Below are 21,958 nucleotides of genomic sequence, written 5' to 3' on the forward strand. Positions count from 1 at the left end.
TTAATCAACTGAAGCACCCAGGCGTCCCTGGGGAGTCATTTTAGAATTCTGGTTCCCTTGGTAACCTTGCCTGTTGTGATGAGAAAAGTTAAATAGGGATGTTTTTTGCAAGAATTCAGGTGAAAGGTAATGGGTATCTGGGACTGGGGGGTAACAGTGGAGGTGGTGAAATATGGTCGAATTTTGAAAGAACATGAAAGTAGAAGTGATAGGCTTTTGCTGACCAACTAGATGTTGAATATAAATGAGTCTGTGGAGTTGAGAAGAGCTGCATGGATCTTGGGCTCAGAGACTAGAGAAATGGAATTGCTCTATGTTGAGACAAGGTGCACTAAGGGAGGAATAGGTTTGGCAGGACTTTGGGGAGATGTTGCTTTGAGATGCCAGTAACATCCAAATGGAGATGCCTACTCAAATACACATGTAGAATTTTGGAAAGAGGCCTGGTCTGACGACTGGGGCACTGTCAGGGTATAGGTAGTGTTTAAGGCCATGGGGGTGTGTGAAATCACCCAGTGGAATGAAGGAAGAAGGAAGGAAGAAGTTCTGGAATGGAGCCCTGGTGGGTTCAAGGTTAGAAGTCAGACATGAAGAGGAACTTCTTAAGGAGAATGGAGGAGGCATGTGGTGAGGTAGAAGGAACACCAGAAGTAGAAACCCAGGGGGAGGCGGTAAAGAAGAAAGACTAACTGACAGGACAGTGAGACACAAATGGAGACCTGGGCTTTGGATTTAGTAACACACAGGTGAGGGAACTTGAGGAGAACTGAGCTGTTTCAGTGGCCGGTGGGGGCAAGCCTTACTCCAGGGGGTTTAAGAGAGAACGGGGAGAGGAACTGTAGACAGAGATAAGTTCTTTGAGGAGTTTCGTGGTAAAGAGAGCAGGGAGAAGGACTGGGAGATTGGCAGGGATGTGGGATCCAGGGAGGATTCTCCTCTCCGCCCCTCTGCCTCTTTTCCTTTCCTTTCGTGAGAGGTCACCGCACCATTAGATAGAGAGGAGAAAATGATGATGCAGAGGGCAGGAGAGAAAGCTGGAGCCCTATTTCTGTGCAAAGCAAAAGGGGTGGAATCAGTGCCCACAGGAGGATCTGGCTTCCAGCAGGTGCCCAAAAAGCTCACCTAGCGCCCTGGAGGGGCAAATGCAGGTGAGTGCTCAGAGGGGCTGGTGGGAATGGAAGATAGTCTCTTCTCAGGGCCTCTCTTTTGTCATTAAAAGACGAAGCCAGCTTGTCAGCTGAGGGGATGCTGGGGGCTTGGGGAAGGGAGACACATGACAGAGTCCACCAGCAGCGTCAGTAAGGAAGCGGGGTGGGGGGGGCAGGATGGCCAGGCCTCACGAGACGCCACTGATACTGGGTTCTAGATTTTCTTTTCAGTACAGTCAAGCCACTTTCATCTTCAGAAAATCACTACCATGTAGATTAATTTTCCCTCCTGCAGATTTAACAACAAAGATTTGAGTCATCAGGGCGCCTGGGTGGCTCAGTCGTTGTGTCTGCCTTCGGCTCAGGTCATGATCCCAGGGTCCTGGGATCGAGCCCCATATCGGGCTCCCTGCTCTGCTCGGCGGGAAGCCTGCTTCTCCCTCTCCCACTCCCCCTGCTTGTGTTCCCTCTCTCGCTGTGTCTCTCTCTGTCAAGTAAATAAAATCTTAAAAAAAAAAAAAAATTTGAGTCATCAAATACAGACACCATGAAGTTATTTTGTTTGCTTTTATCTACTGATTGTATTTTGTTTTTCTAGCCATTAGTTATTTCAAATCCTACTTTCCTGGGTCAACTTTTGCAGGTCTAATGTTTACCATGTATTTTAAAAAGTTGCTCTTTTTATTTTCTGTTGACTGTTTCTACTACCTTTTCACATTATTAGTCGAATAAAATATGACAATTTATATGGGCTTTTAATGAAAAAATTGAGAGTAATTCCCCTCAGATGTTTCTGACCTGCTCTACTGTCTCAGATTTGTATCTTAAATATTTCAAATTCGATTCCTCCCCATTCTTAATCACGTTAGATGCCAAGCCAAAGCAGGTACTGGGCCCAAAATGCCTTTCTCATAAAAAGCACATCATCGAAACACCATGCTGTGCAATAAATTTAGGTGGTTAGGAAAGGAAGTGAGAAGAGGGGAAGGAGAGTTATATGATCAGATTCTTCAGAGATCAGAGCTGGCTTGACAGCTATTTTCTTTTGTTAGCAAATTAAATCTTTTCAGTGTAATGAAAAGAAAGCAATGATAAAATATATGATATGTCTACATAGAGCGCCCCCCCCCCCCCGCATTTCTTTCTTTTGGAATTCTCAATTCAACTTAGGTAATTTCCCTTCCCCTTCCTTGTGTTAGGAAGGAGTTTCCTCCTCGTCCCAGGAAGATGAGTCTTGATAATCTAGTTCAAAAGAAAATCCAGACCCCAACATTCATTCCCCATGCCCGTGATTAGATTAGAATGGACGAGTGACACAAATCTGGCCAATGAGATGTGAGGGAAAGTCTGCCTTGGGCCGAGGGACTTCTGGAAAAGCTTTCCCTCCCTGAGAGAACAGGTTATGAATGAGGAACAACATCATCTTCTGCCCTGCGAAATAGCTGTGTGAGCAAATGATGTGCTTCTGTGGCACCCATGCTTGACCCTGAGAGGACAAGCTTGAGAACATAAGCCAACAGTCTGAGGAGGGGTGCAGCCGAACAGATGAAAGGTGCCAGGCCCTTGAGGATGTTGTTGGATCACTGCATCAACAAACTCTAGAACTGCCTCACTTCTATGCTTCCAGTGATGTAAGAGGCTAATAATAGGACAATAGTTAACACTCTATAGTTCACATTTAAAAAAAAAAAAGATTTTGAGAGAAAGCCAGAATGAGTTGGGGGGGGGCAGGGGGCAGATGGAGAGGGAGAAGCAGGCTGCCCGCTGAGCAGGGAGACAGCTGGAGGTGGGGCTCCATTCCAGGACCCTGAGATCACGACCTGAGCCACCGAGGCGCCCGGTAACACTTTATAGTTTAAACAACTTTTGGGCAGGTACTCTGTTACTTGCAGCCAGAAACACTGTTTTGACACAGTCCTCCTACAGAATCTGGAGCCGTAATAGTTGAGGACGAAACAGGAAGGTGAACTGCATGCCTGGGAGGCCATTCTGGTGGCTCCACTATTGGAAGGATTATATGCGGATCCATTAATTATTAATCCTTTATGCCTAGTTGGTTTCTGTACAGACTTCCCGGGACAGCATTTATCATTGCCCTTTAGTGCTTCCATAGCACTTTGATCATTTACTAGAAGGACACTTAAGCCCTTTTTACTATAGTTAATGTTTATGTTTCTTTTAATATTGGGAATTGTTTGAGGATAAGGGCTGTGTCTATCATTTTTATATCTCTCGTGGGTAACAAAGTGCCTGGCAAGTAGAAAATGTTCCATAAATATTCGCTGAATTGGGGAATTACACCATCTTTTGACAGGTATGTGCTAGGTGCACAATGGAGAAGGCCTCCCCGAGTCCTGCCTCCTGATCCCTGAAGCATATGCAGCAGAACAAAGGAATTAGTTCAGAGGAACCGGTGTAGATTAGCTCTCGTGGGCAAGACAGAGCCCTGAGAGCACGAGAAAGTTCTCCACTTGGACTGTGTAGACGGTCGTTCAAGGAGTCATCCTCGTCGGTGCTCCTTCCCTCACTTTTCCCTTCTTTGCTCTCCGCCACACACTGTTTACCTCCAAAGTACATCCTGTTTTATCTCTCTTTTTTTTACATTTCCAATACTATCACCCTGTCCAATCTGCCATCATCTCTCACAAATACCCTCCACCTGCCTCTGTTATGTATGAAGGAGTCAGAGACATCGTTTAAAAATGGAATTGAGATCATCCACATTCATGCTTGGGATAAAAAGAAACTCCTTTCTGTGTCCCTCTGCCTTCTCTATCACCCTTAATTTTGTCCCAGCATTATTCCTGTCTGAAATGACTCAGGTGCTTGCCTCTTCCTTGCCTGCCCCATGGATGGTAAAGGTCCACGGGAACAGGCACCTCATCTCTACTGTTTAGGGCCAGCTCCCCTAGACCCACAACAACACCTGACACAGAGGTGACTGTTCCAGACGTGCTGGTGAGCTAACAAATCCTGAATCTGGCCACCACAGGACCACAGCTCTAAAGAGGCTGTAAGTCTTATAGTACAAGTTTCCTGCCTGAAATAAAAGGAAAATAACAGGGGAATAGAGCCATCCGTGAAACTCATGGACCTGAGCTTGAGCAGGTCAGGCTTTAAAAAAAACTGAGGAAAATAAGAAGAGGGGGTCTCAGCCCCACAGGGATGGTGTTAAGGTCACTGGGGCCACCCAACCGGTTTTGGAGGACCCAGTGTGAGGTCAGGGAAGGGGTATGTGGTAGTCCCCTCCTGATAGCCCCTACTGCTCCCTCTTCCTTTGTTATACAACCTGAGCCACCCTGGTCCTCACGGTGTCAGGAACAAAGTTCCCGCAGGCTTTGGCTCTGCCTGGAATTACCGAGCTTCTTGGGCCTTGGATGCTGAAATATGTGTCTCAAGCTCCCGAGTCTACTTGCTTCCCCAGTGAACGAAATAATGAAGAAATGTGCACATAAATGTATATGGGTAACTAAAGTCAATGGTTTATCATTAAGTTTTAAAAAACTTCCTAGGAAGTTAGAATTTTGAAGTAAAATATAAAGTTGAAAACACAGTACTTGGGGCGCCTGGGTGGCTCAGATGGGTAGGCGTCTGCCTTCAGCTCAGGTCATGATCCCAGGGTCCTGGGATTGAGTCCCGCATCAGGCTCCCTGCTCCTTGGGAGCCTGCTTCTCCCTCTGCCTCTCTCTCTCTCTCTCTCTGTCTCTCATGAATAAAAAAAAAAAAAAAAAAAGTTTAAAAAAAAGAAAACACAGTACTTGGCAAAAATAAAACAGCTAACTCAGAAGTTCTGATTTTGTAGTTTTAGTTTACTCTCAGATTGAGACACACCCTCCTTTGGAGGTCATAATGGAGCTATGAAGACTAAAGGTAAAAATATTTACAAGATAATTGGTTTACAACAATGAAAGGGTTAGCATCAAACCATAAAGCCGTGATTAATCATTCACTTACAAAAATTCCCACCAAAGCGTTTCTTTAAAACAGCTATGGATGGAAATCAGCAGACTCAGGAAAGGCTAAAAGTCAAAAGGTTTGGATTTCCAAGTTCTAGGACTTACTCACAAAGCCCTAAACTTCTATGCCTCAGTTTCTTCAGTGTAACAAGTAAAGATATTAATACCTTAATGGGTTGTTCTGTGAAGTTCAAATAAAATAATATAATATGCATTAAAAACAAAGTAGGTGTAACTGAGCACAAGGAGCAAATCTGGACCTGAGCTGGAAGTCACTGCCTGTCTACAGCTTTATATAGGAATGGAGGCAAAAGCAGCAGGAACTTTTCTTCAGGACACTTGGCATCCAGGGATTAGCAGCCATGAAATTATAATATAGGCAGATGCATGGGAAATTGTAACTTTATGCTAACATGGCCACATGAATTTATACTTGATCAAAACCAGCAGAATGATTTGGAGTTTAAGAGCACCAGCTCTAGAGTCACATTGCCTGAGTGTGAATCTCAACTCTGCGGAGCTTTGAGCAAGTTCCTTAACTTCTTGGGTAGCCAGCTTCTAGGACGATCCCCGGAGCTCTCTGCGGCCAGCACTGATGCCCTTGCGTCATGCCCTTTCACATTGTATCAGGGCTGGCTTGGGCAAGCAATAGAATACAGCAAAGTGATGGCGAATCGCTTCTGAGGCTAGGTCACAAAAGGCTTCTGTGGCTTCCTACTTGGTTGCTCTCTTGGATCCTTCTTTCCACCCCATGGACAGGCCCACATGGTGAGGAACCGAAATGTCTAGCTAACAGCCACGTGACGGAGCTTGGACGTGGATCCACCAGCCCTGGTCAAGCTTTCAGATGACACCTTGATTAAGACCTCATGAGGGACCTGGAGCTAGAACCTCCCAGCTAAGCCACCGCCGAATTCCTGACGCACAGAAATTGTGAGATAACAAATGTTCGTCGTTTTAAGTGTTGGGGTCATTCATTATGCAGTGATAAATCACTAAAGCACCCTCTCAAAGTAAAATTTACATTTCTGTAAAAATGGAGACGATAACAGAACCTCTCTCAAAGGGTTGCCCTAAGGATCAAACGAGAAGTACGTTAAAAGCCCTCAGCCCAATACCTGGCACAGAGAGAACACATGTTAACTATTATTACAGGTCCGCATGCCTTCTCTTCCGTAAGTGAGGTGGTCCTGCATGTGTTTACAGTCACGTTTCCCATGGCGTCAGCACTTCGTTAAGTACATTGATCCAGCTCTAGTTAGTCATTTTACATTGTCTTTCTCTATCCATCGACTGGGCAAACAGTCTTCCCTTTTCCTCTCTGATCACTTTTGGGATGAGAGGCAAGATGTGTACGAGAGAAATTTAAGGGACATACTGTGGCTAAGGAACCACAAGCGCTGACCTGAAAAAGACCAACCCACTGACCTCATGAGCACTTGACAAAGGTTGACAATAGTTAGCTGAGCTGGCTGAAGTCAACTCGGGCTTTTACGGAACTCACTGTTTAGAAATTGTCCTCTGAAATATACAAAGCTTTCGTTCAGGCTCATTTATGGGCTTTTAAACCTGGAACAGATCCTGGACTTCCTCGGACAAACTTCACAGTTGTTATCTTTTCTTTCTCTGATTATTCCTGTCTCCTTCACATTTGGGTTTCCTTTTATTACTGATGGATGGGTGAGCAGTCAAATTTCCTATGCACTGAAAGAAGATATGGAGGAAATTCACTGCTAAAGCAGTGAAAAGAACAAAAGAAGAACAGGTATGTTTCTATCCCACAATAAAACTCAATAATAAAACTATTTGACAAATATTTCAAAAGCATAGCCTATAATATAATGTGAAAGGGGAAGTAAAGGGATCACATATTGAGTCAGAGGTTTTATTACCAGTAAGCCATGAGGATTTCTATACTTCCATTAAGAGTAAAGTACATTTATCTATTTTACTGATGACTCTGGGAAACTGAATGTTTAAATGTAATATCCTTCTATAATAGAGTATCTGAAGGGTTTATAATAAAAATACAGTCTTTTATTATATACACAGAAGGAGGTGAACTTTTAATTTTGCTGGACGAAATGCATAATTCCTGACCTCAGGGGTTTTTATTCTAAAAAAAATACAGTAGTATTAAGCTCATGCCTCTCTGCCTCTCTCTCTCTTTCTCTTCTGGGTGTGTTTAGTTCTGCTAAAGTCAGTGTTTCATATGGAAACACTTAACCTTCTCTTGTCGACAACCTCTCAGGGGATGAACTTGGTTTTGCTCATTTTGTCCTCCTTTTGGCTGTTTATTTCTTAGCTTTCCACATGATCTAGGACTTTGTTTTTCTATCAAAATCTTCTTCCCTCCCCTTCCCTTCTTTTCTTCCCTCCTTTTCTTTCTATTCATCTTTCCTCTCTCCCACCTCCTACCCTCTTTCCTTCCTAGTACTTTTTTTTTTTTAACTTTAAACCTAGATTGACAATATGGAGAACATTTCTTGGGTGGTGACTCTGGATTCTTTGTAAGAATGCTGTCCTTCATTGTGGCACAGCCCAGGAACGAGATTGTTGATTTCGTGAAAATGCCACATTCCTGGGCTTTCATTTATGATAAAGCAGCAGTTGAAACAAGATGATTTTTCTTTTCTCCTGAAATATATGTGTGTGTATGTGTGTGTGTGTGTGTATATATATATATATATATATATATATATATATATATATACCAATTAAGAAATATGAGAAGAGAAATAACTTGGGTGTTGTTTCTTAAGTGTAAATAAAGCATACAATGAAACCACATATCCACCCAGTTGCCCAAGAGGCATCCTTAGCCACCCTCCCGTTCCTTTTACGAAGTCTAATTGTTCACATTTTTGCGTAGCCTGATAGCCTTCAAATTCTGCTCCGCACCATCAGTCTTCTGGGACGCTTCCCTGTTTCCCCTCTGGCCTTGCTCCACTCCACCCACATTCCCACCGTCAGGCCCAACAGTCCAGGCATGTGCAAGATTCTCCAGTAGTTCTCATCATCTGCAGGTTAAAATCAACTCCTTTTGCTTCTGCCCACCCTGCTCTTCTGCTAGGAGTCCTTTTATGATCCAACTGAGGATGCGATCTTGTGTCTCTGTGACTCATAAGGCGTTTATATTTTCTGGAAAACCTTATCTCCAGACACTGATATTAACTATTTGAGCATCCCTACAGAAGAAACTTCTCCTGAGAAGACTTCCTTGACATTCCCAGAAGTAATCCTTCTAATCCACAGGGAAGTTTGCTCAAGTCTCTCTAAATTATTTTAATGAATCATAATGCTTTGATGGAGACACATGAATCTCTGGAGAAGTCCCATCAAAAGACTGTTCTTAAAATATTTGTCCAAATTTCATATGGGGAAGAGACTAGGTGTGGTTTAAGGGAAATGACAAGGCAGCCCCTCCCCAGTCTGCATGCCCCACCCAGCAAAGCAAAATCCCCCATAGTTAACTTGACCAAATCCCCTAGATGGCAGTTGCATGACCCCCCAGGCCCCTAGGCCATTTCACTGCCTATTTCAAGTGGTTTATCAAAGTTCAGTGTTCCTTCCACTGTCCTTAAGGAAAGTGCTGATTATTACAGTTTTACACCCATCCTTCCAGTGATGCTGTGGTGCCTCAGTGATGTTCTGGAGACAAATGGGCTATCCAGGTTACTTTGATTTTTTTGCATGTTTGTCTCCTAGTAGATATAAACCTCTTGAGGTCAGAGAGCTTTATAAATTTTAATCTTTGTATTTGCAGCAAGTAGCACAATGCCTGGGACATAATGTCAGCCATGTGAATATTTATTGATTGTATGGATGACCCATTTTTTTTTTTTTTTGGTAAGATTTTATTTATTTGAGAGAGAGAGAGAGAGAGAGAGAGAGAGATCACAAGCAGGGGCGGGGAGTAGAGGTAGAAGCAGACTCCCCACTAAGCAGGGAACCTGATGCAGGACTCGATCCCAGGACCCTGAGGTCATGACCTGAGCCGAAGGCAGATGCTTAACCAACTGAGCCACCCAGGCGCCCCTGAATGACCCATTCTTACAACTAAGCTTTGTGTGTGTGGTTGTTTAAATATACAAAGTATCACTTTATGAAAACAGTTATATTTTAACACAAAGTCAAAGTAAGGGAACTGATGATTGCCATTGGATTATCTCAAGTGGTGATAACCATTGCTTTCTTAACTAAAAGTCATTATCAATAGATCAGCACACTCAAGTATTTAACCTTTGGTACTTTTGCCCTGGCCCTGAAATTGCCAGGCAAACAGTTCTTGACAGCTTCACAAACTAATTCTGAACTGTCCCCTTGAAATCTAGAGAAGACCCCTCAGTGTGTGAGCACTGTCTACACATTTCCTGGTTGACTAGACCATCCAGAGAGAATGCTTCAGTTGGCTGACTAGAATGTGTAATACTGAAACGAAAGTAAATATTTACTTAAAAGGAAAGTAAGGCCAGAAGAAACCCAAACTAGATGTTCTCACTTGTTTGCATCCAATAAAGTGTATCCCATTACATGAATGTTTTATAGTAAGAGCTAGAGTTGAACTGTCAGGCAAGCTGAAAATATGAAGGCGGCTTTAAATGAAAGAATCCACCAAACATCACTGATCCCACCCCGCTCTGAATATTACCATGCACACCAGCTTTATGATTTACTATGACATATTTCTATAAATGGTCAAGTAGTTTTTTCTCTGCACCTTAACTCTCTGATTAATGCATTTTCATCGTCCCGGAAGGAAAAGAACCTCGGTTCCCCATGTAGTCTTTTCTCAAAACTGTATTTTGGGGATGTTCCTTCTCTTAATTTTTTCCCTCCTTTTATGACATCCCTACTACTGCTTGAAGCCTTTAAACACCACATCTTTTCCTTTGAAGGTCCCAACTACAAAGGTTTTTTTTTCTTTAATTTAAATCATATTAAATTTAAACATTTAAACTTGAATTTAATAAAAAGAAATCCTAAGACTTCTCCTTGATTGTGGGAAGTATGTATTTATGATACAAGGCTCTCGCAGCCTGCACACTGGAGACCCCACCAGGGGCATCTAGCCACTCCCTAGAAGAAGCAACAACTCCAGGGAAGCCTCAGCTACAACCTGGTGCACGGGTCCAAGCCCCCAGCAAGATCCTTAGTTCTCCGTGTGCTTAGTGTGGTAAGACAGAACCCGGTCCTGGTCTCCAATTGCCTTATCTTTTGCAAATGGTTCAAACTTACTGCCTTCGTTCAGCAGAACCACGGGCACGGTGATGACGGTGACGAGCGCAGCGAGCCCCAGCAGTCCCAGGAGCACCTTCCACGGCGTCTGCAAGCCGGTCAGATCGTATCCAGTTAGAGCGAGCCCTCTGGCCCCAGTCTGGCAGAGGCAGAGTGTCGGGGCCCGCGCTGCACCCTAGGCGGTGGGATGTGCCCATGGGCGAACATCCGGAAGAGGGGCACAGTGGGCTGAGAGGGTTTGGAGTGCGGAGGTTGCAAGAGCGGTTGCCCTTGAACTTGTGGCATCAGAGCACATTAGCGTTTGCTTCTCTACGGCCTCCTGCACGTCAGAAGCCGAGTGAGGGAGAAGCCAAGTGAGGGTTCGAACTTGCGTTTTATGGGTGGCTCTCTGCGTCCTCCCAGGCTTCGCGCCTGGTACTAGCAGAAACCCCGGGGGGCCGAGCCCCAGGCGGGGGCTCTGGGACGGCCCTTCACCTGTCACAGGGTGGCCCTGGAGCTTCCGCCGAATAGGAGCCCGTGGTCCCGTTCCTCGAGCTTCGGGGTCAATTTGGGGGAGAGTCTGGTGAAGAAGCACCTACAACGCGACCCTGGGGTTAGGGAAAGGCGCTACTCACTCACCTTCATGGTCGGTGTGGGCCCGGAACTGAGTGTTCGGAGCAGGAGCGCAGGCAGAAGTCAGGCGAGCCGCGGAGACGGGCGTCCAACTCCACCGCTCGGGGCCGCGGAGTCACTCTGCGCTCCCAAGTTTCTGCCACGAGTTAAACATTAGTGAGCGCTCAGACCGTTCGGTATAAAGGCCGCGGGCAGGCTGCGGGCGAACGCGCGCCGGGCGCCCGGCACTGGCATCCCGGCCGGAGGGCGCCCGAGAGGCGCCTCCCCCGTGTGCTGGGCGCTGGGCGGCAGCCGGGGCGCGCAGGGTGCAGGGCCCCCGGGACGCGCGGGCGGGGTTGCGAGAGCCGCGGCCGGGGTGAACCTGCGTCTGGCACCCGGCGCGCACACGGTAGTCCGCCGTAGCGGAAAGGGACCTTGGCGCTCGGCTCCCATGGGGTCTGCAAACTCAACGGCTTACTGCTGGCAGCCCAACTAAAACCCAGGCCCTTGTTTTTTTTGCTAGTGAAAGTCTGTTGGGAAGTAGTGGGGTGTTTAAAGCTTCTGGAAGGCAAAGGGAGAGAAAAGGTGATTGTGTCTTTGTGAATGGCTCTTAAAGGCTAAGTATCTGAATTCACCCTCCGCAGGGAATTTCCAGCTTGTCTTGCAGGCTTACCTTCTCATCAAGATGCCAAAAATAACAAAAACACTTATGTGGAACATACTTTTTCCCGGGAGCTGCTCTAAGCATTTATTGTGTTTATTTTACAGGGAGAAAGTCCAGGCACAGAAGGGTTAAGTTACTTGTGCAAGTCGCTCAGCTAGGAGGTCCTGGAGCCTGAAATCAGAATCCATGTTCTTAACCATCGCTTCACACGGCTTCTCATCTTTCAGTCTTGCAAAGAGAGTTTAGGAAGGGGAAAAAGGTTGGATGTGGCTTCTCCCTTCCTCCAGCTCCCCGCTGTGCCCTGTAGGTTCATTCCTTTCTCCCTCCCTTCCTGCCCAGTAGGTTCCTTTCATCCTTCCTTCCTCCCATCCTCTGTGGCATTTATTACCATTTATTCTGCCCACTCCCCAAATATTTGAGTGGTTGCAAGGTGCCAGACCCTCTTCTGGTTGCTGGAGAGAGAGAAATGGGACAAGATGAGGTCTGTGCATTTGGCATTCAGTATAAAATGCTCTGGAATACTCTGGTAAACATTTGCCTTTAGGGTCTCTCTATACTTACTTCCTTTCCTGAGGATGAGTACTCCCAGCCCCTTAAAGGCCTCTTCAGCTTGGGTTCACTGCAGCTGAAAAGCAAAGCCTCAGTGTCCATAGTTAGAGGTAAAAGATTAAACATGCAAAGTCCTGTGGGATATTAACACATGGTTATGAATAAATTCAAGTTTTCATCCTTTATCTCAAGTGCTGACTTTGCTTCTAAACTCTTGACCACTGGTTGCTCTTGATAGCTCCATATGCTCGCCCACACCCCCCTCCAGGGGCTCAAACTGAACTCTTCACCTGCTTTGTCAATTTCTCCCTGCCCTTCTCTGATCATCTCTGTCTGCATTAAAAGTGTTCCTGTTCACCATTCACAAAAGCTGAAAACTTCGGTCATCTCAGGTTTTCTTCTCCATTCTCATACTATATTCACTTGGCCATCAGTTCCTCTCATATCTACCTTTACAAGTGTCTCAAATCCATCCACTCCTCCCTTTCCCACCTACTTAGAAGGTGAGTCAATAGGGCTACTGGAGCCTGTGAGCTGGGGCCCGGAAAAGAGGCATCCAACAGGACTACAGGAAATGGTGCCATGCTGGGGGCTCAGTGTTTGCCTCTGCTTTCACCGGTTTGTACACAAAGCAATGGGGGAGGGAAGCCACAAGTCACATCAGCCTTGGGGGGGGAAGGCAATACAGCTGAGCCCATGCTTAGCCTCCATGCCTGTACCAGGGCACTGTACATTCGGCAAGGGGAAGCTGGAGGGAGGTTGGCTGACATCCACGGGACAGATAATCTTGTTCTCTGGAGGGTATTCCATGAGACACAAATACATTCCCACTCTTCCCACATCAAGATAGTCCTTCCCAAATCTCCCCTACCCCAACTTCTTTATCACCAGTCTTTCAGTCTTGTTTTTTTCCGAGTCCCTAAGGAACCAGCTGGCCAACACATTAGCTACCACCTACGAGTCAGTGTTGATCTTGTATCAGGCTGTCTGTCTTTCCAGACAAAATGGAAAAACAGCTGTAATAAAAGTTCTGTCCCTTAGGAAGATTTCTCTTCCTACCATATTTCAGGGTATCCCTGAGCGGGTCTGTGACGGGGAGGCATTCACTTGGGATTGGTGCCGGCTCACTTTGCATATATGGCTGGCTCTTCCTTCCTGTTGCCTGGCTCTCTAGAACTTTCTGTGGAGCTGCAGGTGTGTGCTGAGCGAGAGACATGGAAGCATTGAGGAAGCTATCATGAAGCCTAAGCTCTCTGCTCATGTGCTTTTCTTGTGCCTGCTCGACCATTTGGGCTCTTCGGCCATATCTTAAAAATACCATTTTCACTTCACAGGATGCCACTCCTCCAGAAAAGACATGTTGGAGTCCTAATTCCCAGTATTTCAGAAAGTGACCTTATTTGGAAATAGGGTCTTTACAGAAGTAATCAGGTTAAAGAGAAGTACTTAGGGTGGGCTCTAATCTAACGTGACTGGTTTTAAGAAGGGGAAAGTTGGACACAGAGACAGACATGCACACAAAGAAGATGAGGTAAAAAGACACCAGTTGATGATCATCTCCAAGTCAAGGAGAGAAACTCGGAACAGGTGCTGCTATCACAGGCTCAGGAGGGGCCAACCCTGCTGATCCCTTGATCTGGGACTTCCAGCCTCCAGAACTGTGAGACAGTACGTTGCTGTTGTGTAAGCAGCCGGCTTGTGGTACTTTGGTACAGCAGTCTTAGGAGACTAATGTGCTTGGCATTCCCTGATCATGCTTTCTGTCTCTACCAGGACCCTCTGGAAAGAGAGGAGTTGATTTTCGTGTAGTGAATAATTGTTGACGGCTGTAGCCAAAGTCTAAGATGGGCCCAAAGTTTGGGGGGTATGTTACTACACATGGATAGATAATTAATAAATTGGCAAAGAGGGCATGCCTTGGTTCTAAAAATCCTAGGCATATACTCTGTGATTCTCTTCTTGGGGCTTGCCAGAGGCTTTGTACAGGATCTCTAGCTGCCACCGACATGGCTAATAACTATTGTGTCTGCTAGGTCATTAAGATCCAAATATCAGAGCAGCCTCAACTTGGGAGCCCTCTCTTGCTCCAGGCTCCATTCAAAATAGACAGGCTTAGAGGCTATTGAGCAAATGGGTTGGAAAAGCACATCCAGTTGTGGTATATTATTTCTCCAAAATCTGAAGAGTTCTGGCAAACATTGCTCCTCTTCGTGGTGGGCATACAAGGAATAGTGACTTATCTTTCACTTTAGAGGGGATAGGCTGACACACTCTAGACTACTGAATTCCTTGAAACTTTGCACAGTTTTCATGGGATTGACCCTCTACTCTGTGGCCATATTTGTCTTACTACAGCACTTAAGGAAATTGCTACTTATTGTACTTGAGGTCCAATTAACATAATGTTAACCATGTGATGGACCGGTGTGATGTTCCATGGGATATTAAGATGATCAAAGTCCGAGGAGACCATACTATGACAGAGAGCAAGAGAGTTGATATAACTCTGAAGTAAGATGGTAAAGCTACACTGCTGACCCTTCTAAATGAAGGCAAACTCTTTTGGACAGTCCTATTAATTAGATCAAGAAAAAAATATTCTTCAGGTTAATAGCACCCAGATACTAGGACTGTGTTGTTGGACCCAGTAAAATTACCACTCTGGAAATGGCAGCTGAGATTGATTATCATTTTCCAGAATTCATCTTACTTTTGCACTGGCTGAACAGGGAAATTTATTGAGTATAGGATAGAGAATCAGCATTCTTGCATTTTTTTGGGTTCTTAGGTAGTGACAGTAATCTCTACTCACCCAGGGATGTGGTATTACTTTTGATTTTACCATTTGGACGTGAAGGAGGGACAGTTCCAGGGGCTTCCACTTGGTCTTTCTTACTATAATGTCCCTTCATGAGCCAGGGAGTGCAGACTCTAGAAGCTGAAAAAGTAAGGAAAGGAATTCTCCCTTGGAGCCTCTAGAAGGAATGCACCTCTGACGATACCTTGACTTTAGCCCAGTAGGACCTCTTTCAGACTCCTGACCTCCAGAACTGTAAGATGACCCATTTGTGTTGGCTCAAGCCCCCAGCTTTGTAGTTACTTATTATAGCAGCAAGAGGAAACTAAGTCACCACTGGACCATAGTGGTGTTTTAACTCCATAAAAATGAGTATAAACCTAGAGCCAGTGTTTACTAACTCCTGGGAGGTCTGAGCATGTCCCTTTTAACAGGCCATTTTCAAAGTTAACTCTACGTCACGTGTCCTCCCAAGGAAGACTTGGAAGAGGACGAGGTATTCAGCGAGGCAGCTCTGCAGGCTCCTTCCTCAAGATCTGGCCTTCATTTTATTTATTTATTTATTTTTATTTTATTATTTTTAAAGATTTTATTTATGTATTTGACAGAGAGAGAGAGACAGCGAGAGAGGGAACACAAGCAGGGGGAGTGGGAGAGGGAGAAGCAGGCTTCCCGCCAAGCAGGGAGCCCAATGCGGGGCTCGATCCGAGGACCCTGAGATCATGACCTGAGCTGAAGGCAGACGCTTAACCCACTGAGCCACCCAGGCGCCCCTCTGGCCTTCATTTTAAACATGGTGTTCTGGTCTGAGAATGCACTGGTTTGAGTCTGAAAACATGATGGGAGGCCATGAATTCCTATCGTGGCAACGTAAGGGAGATTTCTGCCCCAGACCTAGAATTTTTCTGACTGCTTAAATCCAGCCCTAGTTTAGAATGCTGCCCATCTCCTTCATTCTCAAGTACCTCATGATAAGTGAACCACCATCATTGCGGGTGAAACACTCTGGTTACCATGTTATCCCCGCGGCTGTTTATGGGAATAACCCCTTTTAAGAACCCTGAGTGTTGGGGGTGGGGTCACCTATAGAGAGCTATTGCCCTGCAAAGATGCAGCCAATGTCAGATTGCAGCACAGAGTAGATAAAAAGCAGAAGGAATAAATACTTTGGTCCCTTTCTCCTACTTCTCTACAATACCTTGCTGATATTGGCTGAACCCAACTAAAGGCAGAGGGCAAAGGAGCCTGGATAATGGGGCATGCTGTCTGCAGGGGTCAGCCGCATAAGGCAGTGGGCAGGGAAGATAAGGCTGAGGAATGAATGGGAGGGCCCAAATGAAAAATAACCAAATAAACAGCCCAAGACCATTATAGTGTGTATTATTTGCTAAATCGTCTCCTCATAAAGGTTGGAAATACTCCATTTATTCTTTTATCATTTTCTCCCATCCTTCATTCTCTAGGGCCTAGGGAAATGCTCAGAACACATCAGTAGTCAATGTATTGAAAAATGAAAACATGAAATGATAAATGAAGAAAAAATATCTCAAATTTCTCTCTGTGTTCTTGGGGGTTGGAACCAGAGGCACGGAAGAAATGGGATCTCACATGTAGAAAGGAGGGAGAGAGGGAGGTTGCTGAGGGCAGAGGGAGTGGTGAGGGAACTGAACAGATTTTCTTCCTTGGCCTTGGCTCTGGAGGATAAGTAAAGTAAGTACAAAGGTTTTTATTTGTTCTTCTGTTCAGTGGACAACTACCCTCCACATAATCTGCCCCACTTCTCTGGGAATGAACTCCTGCGGCCCAAGCCAAATCTCACATCTCACCTCCATTAAAATCCAGATTAAAACTCATTTTGTGGGTGCCTGGGTGGCTCAGATGGTTGAGCGTCTGCCTTCAGCTCAGGTCATGATCCCAGGGTCCTGGGATCGAGTCCCGCATCGGGCTCCCTGCTGGGCGGGAAGCCTGCTTCTCCCTCTGCTCGCTCTCTCTCTCTGACTCTCATGAATAAATAAATAAAACATTTTAAAAAATAAAATAAAACTCATTCCGCAGCTTACCTTTAACATTGACCTCATCTGTTTCTGTTCAGTTTTCTGCTCTTCCTAACAACCATAGTTTGGAAGATTATTCTGCTTGTGTTCTAGATGGAACCTATTTATAACAAAATATCTACCAAGAGATACATAAAAGATAGACAGCTAGCTGGGTAAGTCTATGGACTTAGATATAAGGAAAGGAGAAGTTTTGGGCCAAAGGAATAACTGCACTCAAAAGCTGAATGAGAAAGTTGGCGGATCTTCAGGGAATATCTATTAGGTTTAGTTTTACCAGGATATAGGGTGTTTGAGAGTGTTGGGAAGTAAAGATCAGTTGTGGAATATTCTTCAGTCTCAAATTCAGTATTCAGCATGTACTAGGGAGCCACTGCAAGTTTTTGCCAGAGAAAGGAACCAGGTCATACCTCAACTTGAGGTGTGAGAATCAGGCAGTATTTCGGCTGAGAGAGAGAACAGCTAGAGAGGGGATGGAAGGCAATAAGCTCCATGTTGCAAAATTAATTGGCTGAGTGCTTCTCTCTGTGAAGCTTGTCATAAAAGAATTTCATCGTGTTGATTTGTACTTCACTATAACTCTCTAAAAACTGTTTCAGCTGTGGTTTGGGGTGTTTTCCTTGCCCCAGTTAACAATAATACTAAATAAGGGGTTCTTGTCACACTTGGTGGTCAGGAAAGGCGTTTTGCTACCTGTTAGACTAGACACCAGCCTAAGTGGGAGGAGACTTCTGTGCTCTTCTGTTATTGGTGTCCTTTGGAGTCTGTGGTTTTGTTTGTTTTGTTTTAATTTGGAGAATTTGCTTATTTTAGTCCCTGACTTAAGAAATAATTCTATGGCTTTATGAGCAAATGTGTTTGAGATCCTTAAAACCACATTCTCACAAAGTGGCTGTGGCTATGGTGACCTCTCCTCCTGAGTGTTTCCCAGACTTTAAACATGTGGTGGGTGTGCTGCTGGTTACGCGCATTTATGAGGCTGGAGTTAGTGGTGGGGTGGAGCGGCCGCGGGGCCATGGTTGCTATAATGGAAGGGAAGAAGTTGCAAGGATCAGTAGAACATGGCTAAGGGTCCCAAACTAAACTAAAAGGGGAGATGTCATTGGCCATGGGAGGGACCCCCCCCCCATTCTCTTCTGAGTGGTAAATCACATAATCGGAAAGTCCTGTGTCAGAGGCCTTCCTGATTTTGTTGTGGACAGTTTTCTGGATTATAATAATAAGGGGGGAGAAAAGAGTCCATGCTTGTACCGGACTAGCATGCAAACTAAGTCCGTCATTTCTGTTTTGTTTTGTTTTTTAAAGATTTTATTTATTTATTTGACAGAGAGAAAGATAGTGAGAGAGGGAACACAAACAGGGGGAGTGGGAAAGGGAGAAGCAGGCTTCCCGCGGAGCAGGGAGCCTGATGAGAGGCTCGATCCCAGGACCCTGGGATCATGACCTGAGCTGAAGGCAGACGCTTAATGACTGAGCCACCCAGGCGCCCCAATTTCTGTTTTTTTTTTAAATTGTGGTAAAATATATACAACATAAAATTTATCATCTTAACCATTTTTAAGTGGACAGTCATTTCTTTTTACCTAGAGTAGTTCAAAGTTTATCATGTAATTTTATTTATTTGTTTTAAAGATTTTATTTATTTATTGAGAGAGAGAGAGAGTGCCTGTGTGTGCGTGAGCGGGGGACGGGGTAGAGGGAGAGGGAGAAGCAGACTCCCCGCTGAGAGGGAGCCCAACATGGGGCTGGATCCCAGGACCCCGAGATCATGACCCCATCTGAAATCAAGAGTCGGAGGCTTAACCAATTGAGCTGCCCAGGCGCCCCAATTTATCATGTAATTTTAGCGGGTTAAGCATACAGCTTAAAATTCTTCATTTATGACTCTTCTTTTTCTTGCCAGGATGGTGGAGTTCAACTTCATTCCTCTCATCATGTACTTTCTGGACTGGCATCTGGTTTCTGCTGCTTGAGCTGCTCTTCATAAAGGAGATATGGCATGGAAAAGAATACTCTGTGGAAAATTGGATCTTCTTAATGATACCACATGGGAGTCTTTGATATGGGGGTATGCAGAGAGCTTTATTCTGGTGATATTCCCCATGCTTTGAGAGAAGAAAGGAGAGTAGTTGTAGTATTTCAAACAGAAACTAAACCAACTGGGAAAAAGTTTGAAGAGCCAGAGACCGCAAGGCAAATGTAGTCTAAGAGGGATGGTCAGATGCTGTTTAGCTCCGTGGCTGGAAAGAATAGTTTTAGGTAGAAGTATTTACAAAGGCTCTATAGCATGTTTCTCATTTTTTATTTTTTTTTAATTCTCTACCCTTCCCCACTCCAGGCTGGTTTTACTATTTTAGATATTTTTTTTTCTACCAACTCCCCATGAATCTTAAAGACCAGAGATACAATGTACTTTTCTTTATGTATTATATGTTCTCTATATATCTGTGCTTCATATATAAGAAGAGTAATTTTTTTTTTTTTTTTTTTGCCCCCAAGAACCACTCCTGGTGATATTGCCCTCATTGAGAATGCTTGCTGTATAGCTAATGCACAGTTCCAACACGAATGTGGCAATTACTCAGGATCAGCAGACTGGTATTACTCCTTTAGAGCGCGAGTTCCAGCATATGAGAGCTATACTGAGTTCATTCTGGGACAGCTCTGAAATCTTAATGCTGAGAAGCTGCATACACACGCAGATAATGGCCAGACTATATATGACAATTGGATTCTGACTCACAACTTCTACAGCAACCTGCCCAGGGTGGCCAGGTTTCTAACTTGGAACTAACCAAAAAAAGATCAATATGCTCTCCAATCCAATCTTGCAAGATATTCCACTTCTAGTTAGCCTGCCTCCTGTTTTCCCATGCCAATAATTTCCAATCAGAACTTACCTGAAGTCCCCTGCTTTTTTTCTTTCTTTTTTTTTTAACCTATAAAGCACTCCCACTCCCCTGCCTGCCTTTGAATCCAAATGCCAAGTGATGGTGGTTGACTCCCTAGCTATATCAAGTTCTGAAAAAATAGCCTTTGATTGTTCTTATTTGGGTGGTCTTTGTTTATTTCCATAATATGTAATGAAGGTATAGCCATGGAAGACCTTACATGTTTAAAAAGACACCATAAATAATAATTCTCTCATTTCTCTATTCCAGTATTTCAACAGCAAGCATACCTTATTCATTGGTATTTGTTTTCTTTGACCTCCCCAAAGGCTGTTATAACATCATTTTTCTAGTCCTGTATCAGCCACGGTATCTTAATAATTTAGATGGTGTGCCCACATTTTGTGGCCATTTGACTGTAGCAGTTATAATGTTCAAAGATGCTTGGAAATAGAAGCAAGTGCTAAAAAATATAGGTTTAAGTCACTCAGTAGGAGTCTTATATAGAAAAATACATGACTACTGAGTTTGTTGAATACTTAATGTTAACTTTGACTTTGATGGCGCCCAGGAAAAGATTCAGTGCTCAAGTGACTACTTCTTGAGGATTTCATCACAACTGTTTATCTCTTCAAACAAAAACAAAAAAACCAAATGTTTATCTCTTTCTAGTTAAGACTTTCCATCACATCCCTCAGTGTGTTAGCATTAGTATGCTGGCAGCCAAACTATAAAATAGTTCAAAAGAAACAATGGATTATGAATTTGATTAGAAATGTCAAAAAACAAAATTCAACTGAGTAAAGTAGAAGATGTGATTGGCTTTATTAAATAATTCATCAATCCAGCAGTATCCCATCCAGCAGGCTGAAGGAAGCTCGGAGAGGCTGTACATAATGGAAGGTCTTTATAGGAAGGAGGGTAGGACAAGGAAGTTGTTAACAAAAGAAAAAGAGAGGATTATTCCAGGTACGGCAACCTTCCCTTAAGGGGAAGCGCGGGGGGCGGGGGGGGGGGGGGGTCTTTTGAGGTGGATTACCTCATTTTCCTTCCGGGGATGGTGAGCCCATGGGACAGATTACCTGATTGGTGCTTATCAGAAAATTCCCGACGGTCCCATGAAGACTACATTTCTGGAGGAGGTTGGAACTGCAATTAGATTAGATATGAAGTCTCGGTTTGGTAACTTGGTTTGTGTGGTTCCATTCTGGGTCTTTGGCATTCTTTTTAACAGAAGATTGATTCTAAACCAGGTCATGTGGTTGTGAGTAACATCGCAAAGACCACCCAGAGTCCTTCGGATAGAAACTAGATGATGGCCATGAATATTGCCATCAGAGGTTCCTCAATGGGCAACTCAGGGCTCTGGCGTCTACAAGGAAGACCAAAAAACTTCAACATGGTAAATCTATTATGCAGATTTACAGTGTATATTTTGGGAAAACTTTCTGATATCCTGATACAGAATACATATATTCTGATATACATTCAGCCTTAACTTAACCAAGGTTCATACTTACTGAAATGCTACTTTGCCAGCCAGTGTACCGGTAGTCTCACAGTGAACAAGTCAGGCCCATCACGAAGATCACAGTGTTTACAAATGAATTTACAATTGCTAATCCATCCAAGCTTGCTAGCAAAAGCCAAGACCAAATTCCAGGGATGACTGCGCTTTACTGGCCCCCCAAAAGCATTTTTTTTTTTTTTTTTTTTTTTGGTGGGGAGGCTGGGGAAGAATATTAGAATTCCCAGAGGCCACGAGAATGCCACTGAGCTATGGCTCTAATGTTTTGAGAAAGACAGTCCCCTAGAAGCCTCTCCTTCTATTTCCTTCCTGGGGCTTGCTGTCTTCTCTTTTCATCGTCCCTTCTATGCCAAGTATCCCCTGGCATAATTTCTCCTCCAAGTGCGTTCCCTCAGGCAAAGTCCCCACCTCTCCACCCCTTTCTGCATTCTCAAACTCCATTCATTCTGATGAGCAGACAGGATTGGACCTACACTTTTATCAAGACTTCTGAGGCCAGAGCCCTTCCTGATTCTCCAAAGCGGTGACAAATATACCTCTGT

At 44.5% G+C, this 21,958-nt stretch overlaps 1 protein-coding gene and 1 pseudogene across 2 annotated transcripts in view; one reads left to right on the forward strand and one right to left on the reverse strand.

Annotated features, from left to right (window-relative positions):
* The window catches only part of DPP4 (dipeptidyl peptidase 4), a 77,575-nt gene extending 66,470 nt beyond the window's left edge, over positions 1 to 11,105 (reverse strand). Inside the window, exons 1-2 of one of the 2 annotated variants that reach the window (XM_027591035.2) lie at positions 10,961 to 11,105; positions 10,343 to 10,430 (exon numbers count right to left, since the gene is read on the reverse strand). In XM_027591035.2, coding sequence (XP_027446836.1) covers positions 10,343 to 10,430; positions 10,961 to 10,966 — 94 coding nt within the window. In that variant the 5' untranslated portion in view covers positions 10,967 to 11,105. The remainder of the gene's footprint in view (positions 1 to 10,342; positions 10,431 to 10,960) is intronic. The other variant, XM_027591036.2, reaches the window with a different exon arrangement.
* Positions 11,106 to 17,897: 6,792 nt separating this feature from the next.
* LOC113920366 lies at positions 17,898 to 20,692 on the forward strand (annotated as a pseudogene).
* Positions 20,693 to 21,958: the final 1,266 nt, after the last annotated feature.

The sequence above is a fragment of the Zalophus californianus genome, chromosome 3 (genome assembly GCF_009762305.2).
Source record: "Zalophus californianus isolate mZalCal1 chromosome 3, mZalCal1.pri.v2, whole genome shotgun sequence".
Lineage (NCBI taxonomy): Eukaryota > Metazoa > Chordata > Mammalia > Carnivora > Otariidae > Zalophus > Zalophus californianus.